General features: G+C 43.6%; 1 protein-coding gene across 1 annotated transcript in view; it reads left to right on the forward strand.

Annotated features, from left to right (window-relative positions):
- Positions 1-16,716, forward strand: part of LOC140501325 (uncharacterized) — a 34,600-nt gene extending 17,884 nt beyond the window's left edge. The window contains exons 17-30 of the mRNA XM_072604842.1: positions 499-602; positions 764-891; positions 1,631-1,798; positions 3,052-3,260; positions 4,214-4,317; positions 4,671-4,789; positions 5,721-5,879; positions 6,124-6,332; positions 7,324-7,427; positions 8,030-8,148; positions 9,569-9,742; positions 11,949-12,151; positions 14,231-14,334; positions 15,196-16,716. Coding sequence (XP_072460943.1) covers positions 499-602; positions 764-891; positions 1,631-1,798; positions 3,052-3,260; positions 4,214-4,317; positions 4,671-4,789; positions 5,721-5,879; positions 6,124-6,332; positions 7,324-7,427; positions 8,030-8,148; positions 9,569-9,742; positions 11,949-12,151; positions 14,231-14,334; positions 15,196-15,365 — 2,074 coding nt within the window. The 3' untranslated portion in view covers positions 15,366-16,716. The remainder of the gene's footprint in view (positions 1-498; positions 603-763; positions 892-1,630; positions 1,799-3,051; positions 3,261-4,213; positions 4,318-4,670; positions 4,790-5,720; positions 5,880-6,123; positions 6,333-7,323; positions 7,428-8,029; positions 8,149-9,568; positions 9,743-11,948; positions 12,152-14,230; positions 14,335-15,195) is intronic.
- Positions 16,717-18,170: the final 1,454 nt, after the last annotated feature.

Consider the following 18,170-nt stretch of genomic DNA (forward strand, 5'->3'; position numbering starts at 1 on the left):
CAGCGGGTAGAGATTTGGAGGTGGGAAATTTCAGGCATTGGCACTCAAGAAACAAATACAACTTAGAGCTGAAAAGGTCCATAGGAATCATCCGATCCAACCCTCTTCTTTACTAATGTAAAGGAAGCCCTTATTATACGATTCTGTGATATGGCCAAGGTCACACAGATTGAAAGTGGAAGGCTTTCTTTTTGCTAGAGCTATTCAAAGGAGTCAGTTGTATGGACTTCCTGGTGGTATAAAAGGTCAATCCTTATTGGAAACCAAGAGCCCTGGCTCCTTCAAGGTCACTGTGTGACCTTGGGCAAACTACTTCCTTCTCTCGATCTGATTTTTTCATCTTTAAATGAGGGGGTTGGACCAGGTAATCTCTGAAACCTCATCCAGTTCCCAGATGCTATGATTCTGAGATTCTACTGAACATGGGAAGGGCCAGAGGAGCAGGGGTTCTGTGTGACAGTGAGCCTGCCCTGATGCCATCTGGTACTCTTTCCTCAGTGTGGCATCTCTCGGGGCTGCCTACTCCTCCATGGCACCTGCAAACAGACAAGGTGTGGCCCAGTCCTTGGTGGCTTTTCTTGGAATCCAGGCAAACACTACAGGTAATCCTAGGGACCCAAAGGAGAAGGGGAATAAGGGGAGGGAAGTTTTCTTCAAAGCATCCATAGCAGCCCTGGACAGGAAAGCACCCTGGGCAGGCCTGGACTGAATGAAATTGCCGAGAGTTCTGGGTCTGCTTCAGAAAAATCCCTTATGCCCATAGGTTCAGCCTGTGATGGAAACATGGAAGCCACCATGACGAGTCCAGACTGGCTATGGAAGAATTTGGGACCATTTGTATTCGATGTTGATTACGGAGATTTCATGAAACTGAAGGATGACTTCAATGGGGTGAGTCCCAATAGCCCATCACCTGCTGAGAAAAGCATTTTTGCTGCAACAAATAGTCAGTCAGCCATCAAGGGTCTACTGGGCCCACGAGGGAGACAGGAGAAGGGGGAAATCCAAATCAGAAGAATGAGTAAAAGCATCTGGATTCAGTCCCACTTTTAACACAGCAAAGGTTCAGTCATTTAACAAGTAATTCAACCTCTTTGGGACTCAGTTTCCTCATTTTTAAAAACAAGGGCATTAGATTGAGTGGTCTCCAAGGTCCCTTCCAGCTCTAAGACTATGATCCTGTGAATGGTGTAAGCAGATTGGGTATGCCTCTGGTTTGTACTGAGTCCTCCCCTGGCAAAGCCACCATAGCTTAATAGTCAGCTTACTGGAGTTTTATCGTTATATCATCATTATGCTTTTATCAGCCAGTTAAGAGGAGCCAGAGTTGTTGAGGTTTTTTTTTCCTTCTGGTTCCTCCCTTCCCATATTATAATATCTCTTTAGAGATACCTCTGTCTACACTTAGTGATTCCCTGGGTTCTGGCATCATTTCTGTCTCTCCCTCACTGTGGGATCTCAAGCAGATCATCCGATCTCTTTGGAACTCCATTTACCCTTTTGTCAGTAAGGACAACATTCCTTGTCCTATCTTCCTCTAAGAGATGGTTTAGGGCTAAGAGAGATGATTGATGTACAAGAAGGGAGCATGGGAGAAATCTATGGTACAGTGACTGTATCTCTTTGCCAGTTCGATGTCCAGGAAAACCTCACATCAACACAGCTGGCCCACGTGTTCTTCACTCCTGGTGTCCTAGAAGACCTTGGCCTTGTGAATACCCTCCTGTTCACATTAGAAAGCAGAACTACGTCCAGCATGGTTGCTTTTGTCACAGAATTTGTCTCTGTGGCCCAACAGGTAATCAAAGATTCAGTGCCCTAGGATATGGGTGGCTAGATGCTAAATACCAATGACAGGCAGACTGGGGGCTTTATCCCTGGGGTCCTGGAGCTTTCTGGATAGATGTGGGGGTATTTGCAGGGAATGCAAGGAAGCAAAAGCAAGAAAGGAAGCCCGTGCTCCCAAACAGAAGTGTTCGTTGTTATCACACTTTCTGCACAGGCTTGGCTACTGCCCTCAAGTGAGGCTCTCATAAAATCAATCAAGAAGCATTTATTAAGCACCTACTGTATTTCAGGCCCTGTGCTAGGTGCTGGAAATGCAAAGATAAAAATGAAACTGTCCCTGTATACAAAAAGCCTTTATACTATTGAAATTTACCCAATCTGGTATCCCCTTATCCTGGGACCAAAATTAAAATGAAATAAAAACAGCATTTAATTGAGTGCCTGAGCTGGTGCTGGACACAGCTGGGAGGGGCAAGAGATGGATGAGAAATGGACTCTGATGCCAGAGAACTTATGGTCTGAGGAGGGAGAGAGAGACAGAGAGACAGAGAGAGACAGAGACAGAGAGAGAGATGCAGAGAGAGAGAGGGAGGGAGGGAGAGAGAGAGACAGAGAGAGACAGAGACAGAGAGACAGAGATAGAGAGACAGAAAGAGAGACAGAGACAGAGAGACAGAAAGATAGAGAGACAGAGACAGAGAGAAGAAGGAGAGGAAAAAGAAAAGCAGGAAAAGGAGACAAAAGAGAAAGAGAAGGGAGGATGAGGCCCCTGCCCTCAGAGTTGGGAAGACAAGACTTGTACATATAAGAAAGGTATCTAGGTGATACAGAGCACAGAGGATTGGACTTGAAGTCAGGAGGAGCTGAGTTTGAATTCTACCTCAGACACTTACTAGCTGTATGACCTTGGGCAAGTTATTTAACCTCTCTCAGCCTCAGTTTCCTCATTTGTAAAATAAGAATATAAGAACACCTACCTCTCAGCGTTGTTGTGTAACAACATATGTAAAGTGATTTGCAAAGCTTACAATGCCATATAAATGCTAGTTATTAATAATATTACTCATATTCTAGAGAAATAATACAGGATAGAATCACTCATTGAATTGAATATAATCAAGACCCAAAATTATGATATGAGAAAATGATCCCCACAAATGCCTGTGACACACCCCTATTGGGCCCAGGATCCTGAAAGGGTGGGAAGCTGAAAAGCCCAGGTCCATGAGGTTCTGTTGCCCCAGGCACCTTTTGTTTTTACAGCAGGGAATCTCAGCCCTGACCAACGTGCCTGTCCGTGATGCCATGTTTGCTGCCATCTTCCACAAAGTGCGTTCCCTCCTCACTCGCCTCAGCCCCCAGGAGTACAAAGACTGGTTTAGACATAAACTTGGCCTCTGGCTCCCTAGTATCACTGCTGGAGCCCTTGCTGGCCTCCCCAAGAACATGCCCTGTGGCATTTTCCAAATTGTGTAAGTGACCAAGGTCTCTAAGTCTTCTCCTTTCCTGCCCTCTTCCAAATACACACACACACACACACACACACACACACACACACACACACACGTATATATAATGTCCCCTTCCTTTTCTCTCCATATTTAATCACATTGTTGGGATATACATGGAGCTGTGTACCTGTGACTTGGGAGGCCAACACACTTTTAAGAGGCATCATGGTATGGTAGATAGGGCCCTGGACCTGAAGTGAGGAAAACCTGGGTTATAATCCTGCCTCAGGTATTTTCTAACTGTATGACCTTGAGCCAGTAATTTAACCTCTGTGGGCCAGTTTTCTTATCAGTAAAATAAAGGAGTTGTACTGTCTAAGTCTACAATTCTGTACTGGGAGAGAGAAAAGGTTAACCTGATATCCATGAGACCCCGCTTGAAACCTGTGACAACTTTGGCCTGGCTGACTGACCCATTCCCTGAGGCCAGGTGATAGAAAGGAACCAGCAGAGGCTCAAAGCACACTCTCCCCCACAGTTACTTCTCATAGAGAAGGCCCCTAATGCTAGGGTGGCTGCCTCTTCACATCCACATGATTCTTGGATCTGTTCCATGCCATTCATCTTCTGTGGGGTTTAAATCATCAGGAAAGGAAAGGGCAAAAGTTGCCCTTGGACTTCATCCAGCCCAAAGGAGCTTTGGTTATCTCTTTACTTGGAGAAGGGGACTGTAACAGATTCCCCAGCACCAAGACTGGCACTCCTAGGTTTTTGGAGAAATTTTTATGGTACCATGCTAAATAGGAAGACAAGGGCATGGGACAGTGGATAGTAGGCAGAAACAAGCAGGGTATATGCACATATAGTAGCTAAGGTAAGATTGAAATCCAGGGCTTTCTGACTCCAAATCAGGGCAGAAGAAGAGCCAGGGGTCCTAAGAAAATAGAGCCCTGAATCTTCCCTTCTGCCAACAGCATGGGTGGCCTAGAGCAGAGCTTCCCCCAGATGGCTCCCACCACCCGGCAGGATGTGTTCAACTTTGCCCAAGGCTACCTGGTCTCCCGTCTAGTGCAGTCAGGTAAGACACGATGGAATAATTGATGTTCAATGTCACTTTCAAGGACTCTATCTGAGCTTACCCTTCTGTCTACTCAGAAGCAAGAGAAATTGAATGACCCAAGGCCCACACTAGCTCATTGGACCTATAGAGAACTCAGAGCCAGAGTTGAGAGAGGAGTTAGCAGGTACCAGGGCCCCGGTGACACCTTAAAGCCATGCCCACACTTGGGCAGTGAAGTCTTTCCTGGTCTGATCTAAGCCACTATCCTTAAGGAGCCCTTCGCCTGAAGGGAGAGAAATGCACAAGCATCCCTGTCTTTGGAAAGTCCATACCCTAGCTGCTACCCATACATCTTGCCCCCTCTGTTCTAGGTGCACCCTGCTCAGAAAATACTCAGGGCAGCCTTGGATGGTTGCAGGCAAACCTGGGCTCCTTCAGCTCTCTGGCTTCCTACAATGACCTTGTCAAACTGTACCAAGATTTCAACCCTGTAAGTACTACCAAGGCTCTCAGAAGTGACCCCGCCCTTAACTGGTCATGTGAGTCAGCCTCCTGCCTCCTGGTTACATCATGACCATATTTTAGAAGCTGTCCAGGAAGACATTCCTCAACCTCCCTTACCAGCATTTGACCCCTGGGAAGTCCTAATATCTAAAATCTAGCTCAATCCTCACTTCAGTTTGTTCCATAAAAATGAGGCTGGCTGGGCCCAGAGGAATTTGGGACAACTTGCCAAGACTTTTTAACTATTAAGTCACCAGATTGTCCAACATTATCTCATACTGGTCTTTGGTCATTGATGACATTCCCCATGTCTATATCTGGCTAAAAATGGGTCAGTCACTGAGTAAGCATTTATTAAGCACTTACTATATGTCAAACCATGCTAACTACTGGGAATACAATGAGAGGTAAAAATATCCCCTACCCTCAAGGAGCTTATATTCTAATAAGAGAGACAATATGCAAAAAAATGAATGTACAATATATATACAGTGTAAGGGAAAGGTGATCTCAGAGCAAAGAAGGCAAAAAAGACTTGCTGCAAAAGGTGAAACATCTCTTCCCTTTCTCCAGTGCTTAAAAGAGGCTGATAATATTTACTCTTAATATTAATAATTAATATTTACTATATATATAAAATAATATTAAAGAGAACAATAATTCTAAAAACAAGTATGTCCATGGCTCTTTAGGATTTACAAAGAGGGGCACTGGCCCTGGAGTCTGAGTTGAAACTTGTCCTCAGATACTAGTTAGCTGAGTGACCCTAAGCAAGTCCCTTAACTCCAATTGCCCTAAAAAAAAAAAATGTACAGACTTTTACATGCTTTCCCTCCCCATCAGACTCCCCTAGTTGGACTCCCTATCTCCTTTACCCCTACCCTCTCCTAAACCTATCTTCCATGCCTCTCTCTCAGATGGACACACTGAGCACCCTCAGCCCCCAACAAGTCGCAGGGTTCTTAGTGACAAGCGACATCCTGAGAGACAGCGTCCGAGCAGGAAAGGTCATGGCATCCCTGAATGTTGCTGACATTGGGCCATTCTTGGATGCCTTCAACAAGGAGGCCCAGGAGGTAAGGGAGCCCTGAGTGCTAACCTACAGGACCAGGGGAATGTATCTAGAAAGGTCATGAGGCCTTGCTTCCTTTGCCTGGAAAGAGGCAACCCACTCACTGATCTTAGCCCCAGGACAGTGTCCCAATCATAGACCAGCCTTGTTTCTCCCTAGGTCTTGGGTCCTAGCTCCAGGCCTCTCCTTTGAACCCAGGGGCCAGGCTGACCCTAACATCTTGTGCTTTTGGTCTCTCCTGACCACAGCATCACCTTACCCAGCTTCCAAATGCCGAAGTCGGACGCACCATCCTGGGGCAAATTCTTTGCCACCTGAGTCCATCAATGCCGATGTTTGGCCCAAAGGAGTACACTGCCTGGTTCGGAGACAGGCTGGCCCTCTTCCTGACGGGCCTGGATGCTCAAAACTTCGGCTCTTTACCAGTCGACATGTCATGTGACTCCCTAGCTGCCCTGTAAGCCTGAATGAAGCTGGAGGCAGGGATGAGGGCTGGAAAATAACTGAGGGCTGGGATATTGTTTAGCCAGTCAAGCACAGCTGATTCCATAGCTCTTACCAAGTACCTACTGTGTGTGCATACATAAGTCAGTTTTGGGGAGAGACAAAGCATGAGACTCAGTAGGTGGGGAGACAATGTATAGACATAGAAGGATAACTGATGTCACCAGTCCTTATATACTGAAGACCAAAGGAAGGACACATGGATGAATGAGATCAGAGGAGGGGAAAATCCCTGTGTCCTGGGGGAGAAAGGACTTGAATCATCTTCAAGGCTAAGTATTAGGATTTGAATGAGAGGGGAGACTAGCATGGCCCAAACAAAGAACACAATGAGGGCATATAGTAAGAGTTAGAAAGGTATTTTAGAGGGCCTTGAATGCCAGATTAAGGAGTTTGAATTCTGTCATAAGCTCTCAGATCTAGACAGGAAAGGGGCCTCAGATGCCAGCTAGTCCAAACCTCCTCACTTTATAGATATGGAAACTGAGGAATGTTAAGTTACTTGCCCAAGGTCACATAGGTAGTAAGCATCAAAGGTAAGATTTGAACCCAGGTCTTCTGACTCCAGAGACAATTGATGCTCTTATTGAACCAGGCTGCCTTTTTAGGCAATTGGAAGGCACTGATGGTTTCTTAGTAGAGGAAGTGTATGTAGAGAGTTCTATTGTAAGAGAATCCTAATGGCGCACCATTACTTGCAGGTGGAGTTAAACACCACCCTCTCCACTCCTCTTTTTTTAAATGTAAACTTCTCTGGAAGGGGCTGCCCATTCAATCCTTCATACCATAGTGTAAATGAATTTGTCAAAGCCTTTCTCCTATACAGAGACCTCAGGGGGCAGTTCGACAAGAGTAGCCAAATCAGTGAGGCATCTTAGTCCCAGCCTGAGGGATTGCCTTAAAATTGCCTCTTTCCCTTAATGAATTAACCCTGTCCTTTCCAGGGTCCAAGTCCTGGACAACCACAAGGCTAATGGAACGTATGAACATCCAGCAGACATTTATGCTTTCTTGCAGCGAGTACTGATGACCCAGCAACAAAACACAGGTGCCCAGGATGGGGTTCTGCTAAGGAAAGGGTCAGAGATTCGCTGGGCAAAACAGCCATTGTGCCCTGAGATTTCCTGCCCCTACTCCAACTTATTGTGTGGGGTTTCTAATATGTGGTCACCAGAACTGTGACTGTATTCCGAACTAAGGCAGGAATGGATCAATAGCTTATTAAATCCTCCTCTTTGAGCTAACTCAAACCCTGAGCCCCAGCCATGAGGGTGAGATCACTGTCTTCTCTGCTGCCAACAGCAGTAGGCAATGGGCATGGTCTTTGGGGATGGAATCTGCTCTGAAGAATGAGGTGGAAGATGGAATGCTACCAGTTTCTGGTATGATTTTTAAAAAAAATCTCCTGGTACCTACAGAACGTAGATGGGAGATGTCCCCTGCTACCTACAGATCTAGAAAGCCCTTTTCCTCTCTAGATCTAGGCTTCTGTTACAGAATCCAAAGAGCTATGTCACACATAGGCTTCATCATTCATCCATCCTCGCCTTGACCCACATCTCAATACTGATCATCTCGGTACTGCTACCACCCCCTGTCCAGGGACAGAGTTGGCTCCAGGAACCCTCCCAACCCTCCTTCTTCCCACAGGCTCTGCGTGTGCCCAGGATGCTGTGACTGACCAGCTGTGGCTGCGCAAATACTTTGGCACCTTCAGCTCCTATGCCTCTTTCAAAGACCTTATTACGCTGAAGGGTGATTTCCAGGGGGTGAGTATCATTCTGACACTATTGGCATTCAGGGACCCAATCAGGTTGATTCAGCCAATCAACTTAACCATGAAGGAGAATGTAATAATACAGGAAAAGCAGTGTAAACATGGGTTTTCATCGCGACCCCAGGAAAAATGCTAGAGTCTATCATCAAAGGGATGACTTTATGAAGATTTGAAAAAAAAAAATCAATGATCATTATGTGCCTAGATTTCTGCAGAATAAGTCAGACCAAATTATCCCCAATTTCTTTTTTGACAAGGTTACAAGATTAGCAGATCTGGGCAGCTAGGTGGCCCAGTGGAGAGAGCCCCGGGCTTGGAATCAAGAAGACTCTTCTTCATGAGTTCAAGTCTAGCCTCAAACATTTACTAGTTGTATGGCCCTGGGCAAGTCACTTACTCCTGTTTGTCTCAGTTTTCTTATCTGTAAAATGAGCTGGAGAAGAAAATGGCCAATCACTCCAGTATCTCTGCAAAAAAAAACCCAAATGGGGTCACAAAGAGTGGGATATGACTGAACAATAACAAAGATTAACAGATTAGGGGAATGTCATAGACTTGGTTTCCTGCTTCTCAGCAAGGTGTTTTGATAGTTTCTCAAGGTTATTTTTTCTGAAAAGATGGAGTTATGGACTAGGAAATAGTATAATTGAATAGGTTCAAAAATGACTGGACCCACTGGCAACATGGATATACATCAAGTGGAGTGCCACGGGGCTCTGTGATTAATTTTAAAAAGTTGAATAGATGAGGGCCAATGACTTGAAAAAAAGCAGCAAAGGCACACATATCCATTTTGTGAATTTCACAAAACTAGGAGGAATAGTTAATATGTTAGATGATAAGATTAGTAAAATAAAGCATGAGAGATACCTATGGATACACTGGTTGAAAAGGACCCTGCCTACATGCTAGGCAAACATACATTTCATTCATACATACAGTCACACATACACAAGGGAATCTAAGGGCATCATGGCTGGTTTGTCCAGCGAATCTCTGACCCTTTCCTTAGCAGACCCTCCCTCCTGGGCACCTGTGTTTTGTTGCTGGGTCATCAGTACTCTCTGTACAAAAACATGTCTGCTGAATGTTCCACATGTTCCATCAGCTTTTGGGCATCCAGGACTTGGACCCTAGAAAGGACAGGGTTAATTCATTAAGGGACAGGGAGACACATAAGGACACATAGGAATGTATGCACTACTAACACTACACATACCCAGTCATTTATACAAACATACTCACAGATACAATATAACAAACATATATATTATATATTATATATATTGGTTGTGTGTGCAAATATACACACCCATATTCCCACAATCACACACTTGCAGGCACACACAGGCACACTCATTCTCAAGAGAAGCCACTCTTTTTGTCTGTCCTAACAAATGACCAACTTCTAGCTGGATTCCCTGGACCTCGTCTCAGACAGCGCTCTAGCCCAAATCACCATCCACAGTGGTATCATCTACAGTCCCCCTAGAGCTGCTTCTGTCCTTGAGGCCATCAGGACACGGAAGGACCCATTGAGCCACCTCTCCTCCTACCTGGAAGACTTTAACACCTTCATTTGGAAGGTAAGCCCTGAGTTACCCTCAGCTGAGACCTTTCTTCCAGGGGGCAAGTAAAACTCCCGCCTCTCTCTTTCCTACCCTTCTGATTTCCTCTTCTCCTACTCCCTTTTATTTTCTCCTATTCTTGCACCTTGGGTTTACTTACTAAGTGCTCACCTTCTCCATTCAATCAGTCAGTCAATCAATAAACATCTATTAAGTGCCTACTATGTAACAAGCAAAAGGCAGTCCTTGTACTCCAGGAGCTCCCATTTAATAGTGGAAGACAATTAAAGATGAAATAAATGCTGAAAAAGGAGAAGGGGAAGGATAACCCATAAAGGAGTATGATGAAGTCTCAATGAATGCAAGAAAGTGGGAAATGAAGAAATGGTTGGCATGGACAACCACCTCAAATGGAGGATCTGGGAGGAGCTTTCCTCCTTCTCTCTCTAATCAGAGGGAGGGAGGAGCCCCAAGGATTGGGAGTATTGACGAGTTGACATGACCTTGCATGAAAATGAGGTTTGGGCGGGGGCAACTTGCCCCTCTGAGGGCCTTCCCACAATGAATGAACTTGGATCTAATCCCTCAGCCTCTAACAGCCATTATCAAGTCACTAATGGCAGAGAATCTATATTGATGTCTTGCACTAGATTTGGGCCCACAAAGGCAGGGAGGGGCCTAGGTTCTCGACACCTGTCCTGTCCTATTCACTCTTCTTCCTCCACCACTACCCCCATTCACTATCTACACCAAGGGTTGTCAACCTATTTTTATGTCCTGGACCCCTTTGGGAGTCTGGTGAAGAAGCCTATGGACACCTCCTCAGAAGGTTTTTAAATGCATAAAATGAAATACTTAGAATTGCAAAAGAAGCCAATACTATTGAAATGAATCAAAATATTTTTAAAATCCAGGATCAGGCACCTCAGGTGAAGAATTCCTGGTTTATACTGCATCTAACAGGATGGGGTGAGAAAGGGAACCACATTCTGTTCTAATTAGTCCTTCTCAGTCCCCGCAGTCAGCCAGAGGTCTACCACACCTGCTCCACTCCGCCAAGATTGACCTAATTTGGCTCTCCCTTTCCCTTTTTGCCCTTGTCTACAGCATATCCCAGATCATGAAAGTCGATTCCTAGGGTTTAATTAAAAGGGAAAAGAGAAGATACTAACTCAGAAATAAGACTCCAGGGTAAGGCAATTAGAAGTCTATATAAAAGAAAAACACACCATCCTAATCAGAATGGTACCCAAACTTTCTAAGCTACTCTACCCCATTACATTTTCCTGGCCTTGCTTGGTCCTTAATTCTTGCTAGAACTGGAGTATCTGGTTCCTCTGCACCCCAAAAATGAATAGTGACTTTCATTCTCAGAGGCCATGACTTGGTTTGGGATTCATCCACAATTCTTCTGGACAAAGTTCCATAGGGGAGAGAGTGCTGGGCTTGGAATCAGGAAAACCTAAGTTCAAATCTCCCTTCTGATTAGCTGCTATGTGAATACTATCAATTTATTTAATCACTCTGGGCCTCAATTTCCTCTTTTATTAACTACGGAGAATAATACCCATAGTACCTCTGCCAAAAGCTTGTTAGGAGGCACAAGTCTATATAGGCTTAGTGCACGAAGCCTTTCAGGAGTGAAATATTTTTGCAAACATTAAAAGGAGGTGCTATTACCCCTGGCCCAGAGAGGGGAGGTTCCTTGCTTAAGTCACACAGCAAATCAATTGCAGAGACTGTATTCTTTTCTGTCTATGCAACTGCCTAGCTGCATGACTGAAATGGGACTTCAAGGGTAGGGAAGATTTGAATGGGTACAGAGGAAGGGAGAGTATTCTAGGAAGTAGAGAAAATTGGTGGAGCTGAGGTCCAAAGACAAGAAGGAACTCAGCATGTTCCAGGGAACAGTGAAGAGACTAGTCCAGAAGGACCAAAGTTGAGGCTGTATCGCTTCTGCTTCTTGTGGAAACAGAGGATGTGGGTTGAAACTGAAAGGAAAAGATTGCTGCAAAGGTAAGTGGGGGCCAGAATGTATCACAGGTCTTAACCATTCTGTAATATGTGTCCTTACTGCCTGGATAAGTGTACCCACTCATATTAGACCAGATAACCAATGCCCCCCAAAACAATAGCTGTACCATCATCTAACCCAGATTAAATAAGGCTTCCTGTGTATGATTTGGTTTTTTTCTCTTTCTCTCATGTCTGGATGCAATCCCAGAGCCCTGACTTGTTAGCTAACTCCAAAGTACGAGATGTCATGATGTTCAAGGCAGCAGATATGATCTTCCCAAAAATCCCCACCATGCCCTTGGAAGAAGTCAACACATGGTTTGCCCGCCTGAAGGTCCTGCTCCCTGGGGTGAACGTCACCAGCCTAGAGATGTTGCCACTCTCCATGACATGTTCACAGTACCAAGCCTTGTAAGTACTGTACTGACCCTAAGAGCTGGGGACACTCAGTGTTGCTAGGGAGATCTATAGACTCTGAACTGGAAGAATCTCAGAGGTAATGGAAGCTAACTTCCCTCCTAGAAGAAAAAAAAATTCTCCTCATTCTCCCTAATGAAAGATCACCCCATATCTGTGCAAATACCTCCAGTACCAGGGAGATCTCTACCTTTTAAGGAAACCAATTCCATACCTAGACTTCAATGTCTTTGTAAATTCTAATCATTACTCCTGGTCCTGTTCTCTAGGATCGGCAAGTTGAACATAATCTTTCTTTCCACATGATAATCCTGCAAATATTTGAATATAACTATCATTATCTATGGCAGCTAAGTGGTTCAGTAAATAGAGTTCTGGCCCTGGAGTCAAGAAGATTCATTTTCCTGTGTTCAAATTTGACCTCAGATTCCCAGGGCAAGTCACTTAACCCTGTTTGCCTCAGTTTCCTCATCTGCAAAATGAGCTGGAGAAGGAAATAGCAACACTCCAGTATTTCTGTCAAGATAACCCCAAATGGGGTTACAAAGACTTAGATACAACTGAAATGATTCAACAACAGGTTGTTTATAAAATTAAAAGTTTGGACTAGATGTTCTACAATGTCACTTCTAGCTCAAAGTCCAATGATTTCTGTCTTCCTGCTCCCCATGCTCTAAATTTTCTGTTCAGGATAAAAAAAAATACTTCAGTTCCTTCCATCGGTCTTTGTATGGCATTGAGTCAAGTCCCCTCATTATCTTAATTGCACCCCTTTGGACAGGCTCTGGTTTGTCTTGCCCAGAACTGGCTACAGTAGGTCAGGTTTGGCTTAATCAGAGTCAACGGGGCTTCATTCTCTTGTTTTTATTTTTAAATTTTATTTACTTTATTCTGAACTTAAGAAATAAAACAAGTATTCCCATAACATAGTAGAATAAAAAAAGATGATTGCACATGAAACTACAAATCTACTATGTACAACTCTCTAGTCCTTTTAAATACATAATTTGCCATTTCTCTCCTGTTAATGAAGTCTAAGATCATGAGAGATTTTTTTTGCCACTACATTACACCATCTTATATCAATGACATAGTGAGCTACTGGTCAACCGAGACCTCTAAGTCTTCTTCTGAATATATGTGTCTGATGACAATGAGCCAGGGCTAGTAATAGTAATCATAGTTGCATTTGTTTATATATATTTTAAGTTTGCTGTGGTTTCCTGCTATCGACAAGAATGTGCCTAAGGGCCCATCCCTGCCCTACAGGAATATCCATACTATTCATATACATATAGGTGTACCTCACTATATGGAATAGCTGCCATCTAGTCAAAAGAACCTTAGATTTGGAGACAGAAGATTTGGGTTTGTGTCCTGGCTCTACTACTTACTACCTGTATGACTTTGGTCAATTCACTTAACTTCCCTGAGCCCAAATTTATTCAATCTGCAAAATGAAGGGGGCGCTAAATTCGAAGATCTCTAAAGTCCCTTCCGGTTATGAATCCTATGATTTAAAAAATGAGTATAAAGGGAATCCTACTTTCACATTGACTGTATCTATAAAATTAAGGGCATGTTCCCATTAGCGAAGGAAAAACACATCCTAAAACCTATTTGAAAACTTCTGACAAAGAAGTTAAGAGAATACCCACATCTATAAGCTAGACCTGCTAGTTTTACTTTGTAATATGCTGAGAAATTTTTAGCCCTTTCCTCAATTCTACATCCTTTCTCTCACTAATGATCCTTTCTTCTTTAATTATATAATCTCAATCCCATGAATTTCTCTCGTTCCTAGAGATCCTCTCAGATCTCCTAAAAACAATACCTTCCTTTTGTTGAGATATTTCCAAGGGTCAGCAGAGCTGGACCGCAATATCACTGTTAGCCAGTAGGTGCCACCATCCAACACATTGTACTCATCCCTGAAAATTCTTTCTTTCCCATTTTTCTCGGTTTTCTCATTCTGATGCCTGCTGGGTAGAGATGAACTGGGAGGATCTTATGGGAGGAAGACCTTGGTAAGTTGCTCAGACCCGACCACCAATCTATCATTTTGTTTTCTAGCATAAAAGCTATTGGGGAAGTGTTCCAGGAATTGTCACCTCAGCAGAAACAAGCTATATATGGATTTCAGAAGAAGTACTTGGCTGCACAATCTGCTGAGACAGGTAGGACCTAACTTCCCTAACCAATGACTCAATGACATATGCCCACAATGATGATGATAGTTCTAATAAACAATAGTTTTTAAACAGAGTTTTAGTTTAAAAAGCCACATTCTCCAGAATGCTTTCAAGTTTATAGACTACCATTTATACAGCACTTCTTTCTGTCTCTCCATTCTCCCTTTCCCCTTTCTCTTTCCACCATCTTTCTTCTTTCCTTATCTCTCCTCTTTCCCCCCTCTTTTTCTCTTCCCTTCTCTTCCCTCCCCCCTGCCCCTTCTCTTATCTTCTCTTTTCCTTTTCTCTTCTCTCTTTTACTCTCCCCCCCTTTTCCTTTTTTTTTTAAGACTGGCCCTCCCTGTCTAAACCAAACTCATAAGTCCAGTCTCACCACTAATTGGCATAGGAGCTTCAACCTCCCTATATGTCCTGGACCAATTCACCTCTCCCTAGGCAACATGGGTGATTACCATATTAATGCCAAACTTAGTGAGGATACTCTATCAGCATAACATACTGCACCTCCAAGCAACCTACCAGTCTCAGTCTCCCTGGTAGCTGAGATGAAAGGAGGGCTTTAACACACCCCACATTTTATACATTTTCAAAGCACTTTCCCCCTGCACCATCTCATTGGAGCTCCTGGTATTCATTTTCCAGATGATGCTGGTGAGATGACATCCCTAGTTATGCAGAGAGTTAGTGAAAAAGTTGAAACCAGAACCCAGGTTCTTCCCCCAAAAAGGGATAGCAGTCAACATTTCAGCAGGGTGTTCTGGGCACATGCACACACACACACACACACACACACGTACACATTGTTTGTACTGGAATCTCTCTAACTGCCTATCTCTGATCCCACAGGCTCATCATGTAACAAACAAGGGTCTGACACCAGGGACTGGTTGCAGATGAACCTGGGCCCATTCTGCTCACAGGCCCTGCTCAGTGACCTGCAGGCTCTTTACCCAAACTTTGATGGAGTAAGTTTTTCCAGTCGGTGCCTCACCAACAGCACCAGTCTCAGCTCTTAACATCAAGGGCATCTGCTTCTAGCAGAGTCCAGAGAGCTCCACCTCTCTCCCCTTCCTGGTTGGGACTTTCTCTGGCCTCAGCATGGATATCTCCAAACAGACCAGTCATGAGGGCAAGAATCAGACTGGACTAAGGTAGCAAAGGGAATAGAGGTTACCCATATGAAATAAGAGTTATTTCTTTGCTTTGAGCTATCCAAGAAATTCTTCTTTGTCTCATCTCTGGGACAGTTTCACAATTATGCACTTATCAGGCCTAGTACTCTTAGCCCAGGACAGACCTCAGGTCATGGTCTAGTGGAAATCATCTTTCCACAGACCACCTCTAAGACCTGAGGCATGTGCTCAAGCTATAAAGCCTATCTGGGAATGCTTTCCATAATCCAAGATTAAATTCATAGTTTAATTTTCACAGAATAAGTGGGATTTTGAGGATCACTTTCAACCGGCATGGGCCTCAGTTTCTCCATCTGTCAAATGAAGGTGTTAGACTAGAGACACATTAAGGTATCTTCCACTTCTGACATTCTGTATTTATCTGATTTTTCATTTTCAACTCACTCATCTTTCAAACCTACCAGCGGCATCTCCCTCAGTTTTAGTGAAATCAGTAGCAATGAATTTGGTCATTCCAATATTCTGGTGAGATCAAATCGTTTTGGTTGAAATGTTGTTCAGTTTGACAAGTCCCTACAGAATCCTGTTATTTACTCAGTCCTGTTCCAGGTGCTTTCAGGGAAAGAGAAGAAGAAGTGGTCTTGGCCCTGAGTAACAAGGATTCTGATTGGGGAAGAGACTGAGATATATCTCTTCTGGGAATTAATTTCATTAGTAGTTCAAATCTATTTTTCCCTAACATTCCATGACTAAGGATAATCTTGAAATTGAGACCTATGATGGTAGGAAAGAGGCTGGGACCCACCAGACAGAGCAGTATGGGGACCCTCTCTCATTAAGTGCCTAGATTCCCATGTGGCAACATTGAGGGTTCTAGAGGGATGAATTAGGATCAGTGGGCAGGAATTATAAGGAGGTCCAATATTGAAAAAGCACTCAATAATTCAGGAATGCCTCAGAAAATAGGGAACTAGATGCCTTCAGTCAGAAGCAGGCTGATTCCCTGTTGGAGGAGGCTATAGAGAAAATTTCTGTTTAACTACAAATTAGACCAGTGATGGACTCTAAGGTCCTTTTCAACTTGGAGATTCTAAGATTCCATGTCTATAGTTGAGTGTGTATCACACATCTGGCCAACTGTGTGGCCTTCCAGATGTTCCCTGTACCACACAGAGCTTCCATCTACTATGTAACTGTTTCTTTACTTGCCAATAAAGCTGCTTCCACAATCTGACTAAGTTTCTAATGGCATTTATTTAAGGAACTGGGATTTTTGTTTGTTTTATTTAAGTAAATACCAATAATAACAGTCACCTAGGGTCCCTTCTCAAAGTTTTCAGTCAATTTCCTCTGAGGGTAGAACCCCAGCCTCAACCATCCTACATCTATCCATTCAGGTGCCTTCCTGAGTCAAGTACAAATTTAGTCCTGTCGTAGCACCTTTTAAGCTCTCCTAGAACATGCTGCCCTCCCAGGACTAATAACCTCCCCAGTCTGTACTACTCCTAGGAACACTCAAACCATCATCACCAGCTTAACTAGACCACATGCTACTGGTTGAACTAAAATGATTTAAGAGATATCAAAGAGTTGGGGGAGATCTGAAGAAAGGAAACTTAAACGGACCAGGAGATGCCAGGAGTCACTTGGGTGACGGAGACAAGCTATTCAAAACTACATAAAGTCAGACTATGCTTCTGGAGTATTATAAAGACCACATTAAAGGAAAGGCATTATTAACAAGCTTGATTTTCCAGAAAAAGGTGATCAAGATGGTGAAGTGAATCCAAACCAGGCCACACAGGGAGAAAGGAAGATTCATGGGGAAGGGGAAGCCAATCTTCAGGTAGCTATATAGAAAGATAGTTATTTGGAAGAAAGATGAGACTCCATAGATCGTGCCCTGCTCATAGGCATTTGGTAAATGTTGGTGACCACTAGCTGGCACACTGGATAGAGCACTTGGCTTGGAATCAGGAAGACTCTATGTGACCCCAGGCAAGTCACTTAACCCGGTTTGCTGAGTTCCTCATCTGTAAAATGAGCTAGACAAGGAAATGGCCAACCATGCCCTAGTATCTTTTCCAAGAAAACCCCAGAATGGGGTCAGGAAGAGTTGGACGCAATTGAATGTCTAAACCACAACAAATGTTAGTGAGATTTTATTCAGTTAGGGCCTATGGAAAGAAATTTAAGAAGCAATTTTTCATTCAATTGAAATTAATACTAATGATAATAATAATAGCTAAAATTTATACGGTTTAAAGGTTTGCAAAACACAAATGTATATTGATCTCATTTGAGCATCACAACAACCCAGTGAGGTAGATGCTATTATGATTCCCATTATACAGATGAAGAGAGCCTCAGGGCTGAGAGAGGTTAAGTGAGAAGAATTTCCTGTCCCAAAGTAGAATAGCATGGCTCATAAAGTATTGAGTTCTCCATTGCTGCAAGAAATTTTCAGCAGAGACACATTGCAGAGGGACTTCCTACATGAGGGTAGGGATAGAGAGTTAAAGGAAAGAAAGAGGGTTGGATTGGATGAACTGTATAGTCCCAGAGATTCTACGATTTGTCACTAAAATCAGGACTTTTCAACATGGAAGGATGGGATGAAGTGCAAAAGATCTCTTAGAATCTCACAAGAGAGTTAGAGGGAAGTCTGAGACAAGCCCTCTTTCTATC

Source organism: Notamacropus eugenii, chromosome 1 (assembly GCF_028372415.1).
Source record: "Notamacropus eugenii isolate mMacEug1 chromosome 1, mMacEug1.pri_v2, whole genome shotgun sequence".
Classification (NCBI taxonomy): Eukaryota; Metazoa; Chordata; class Mammalia; order Diprotodontia; family Macropodidae; genus Notamacropus; species Notamacropus eugenii.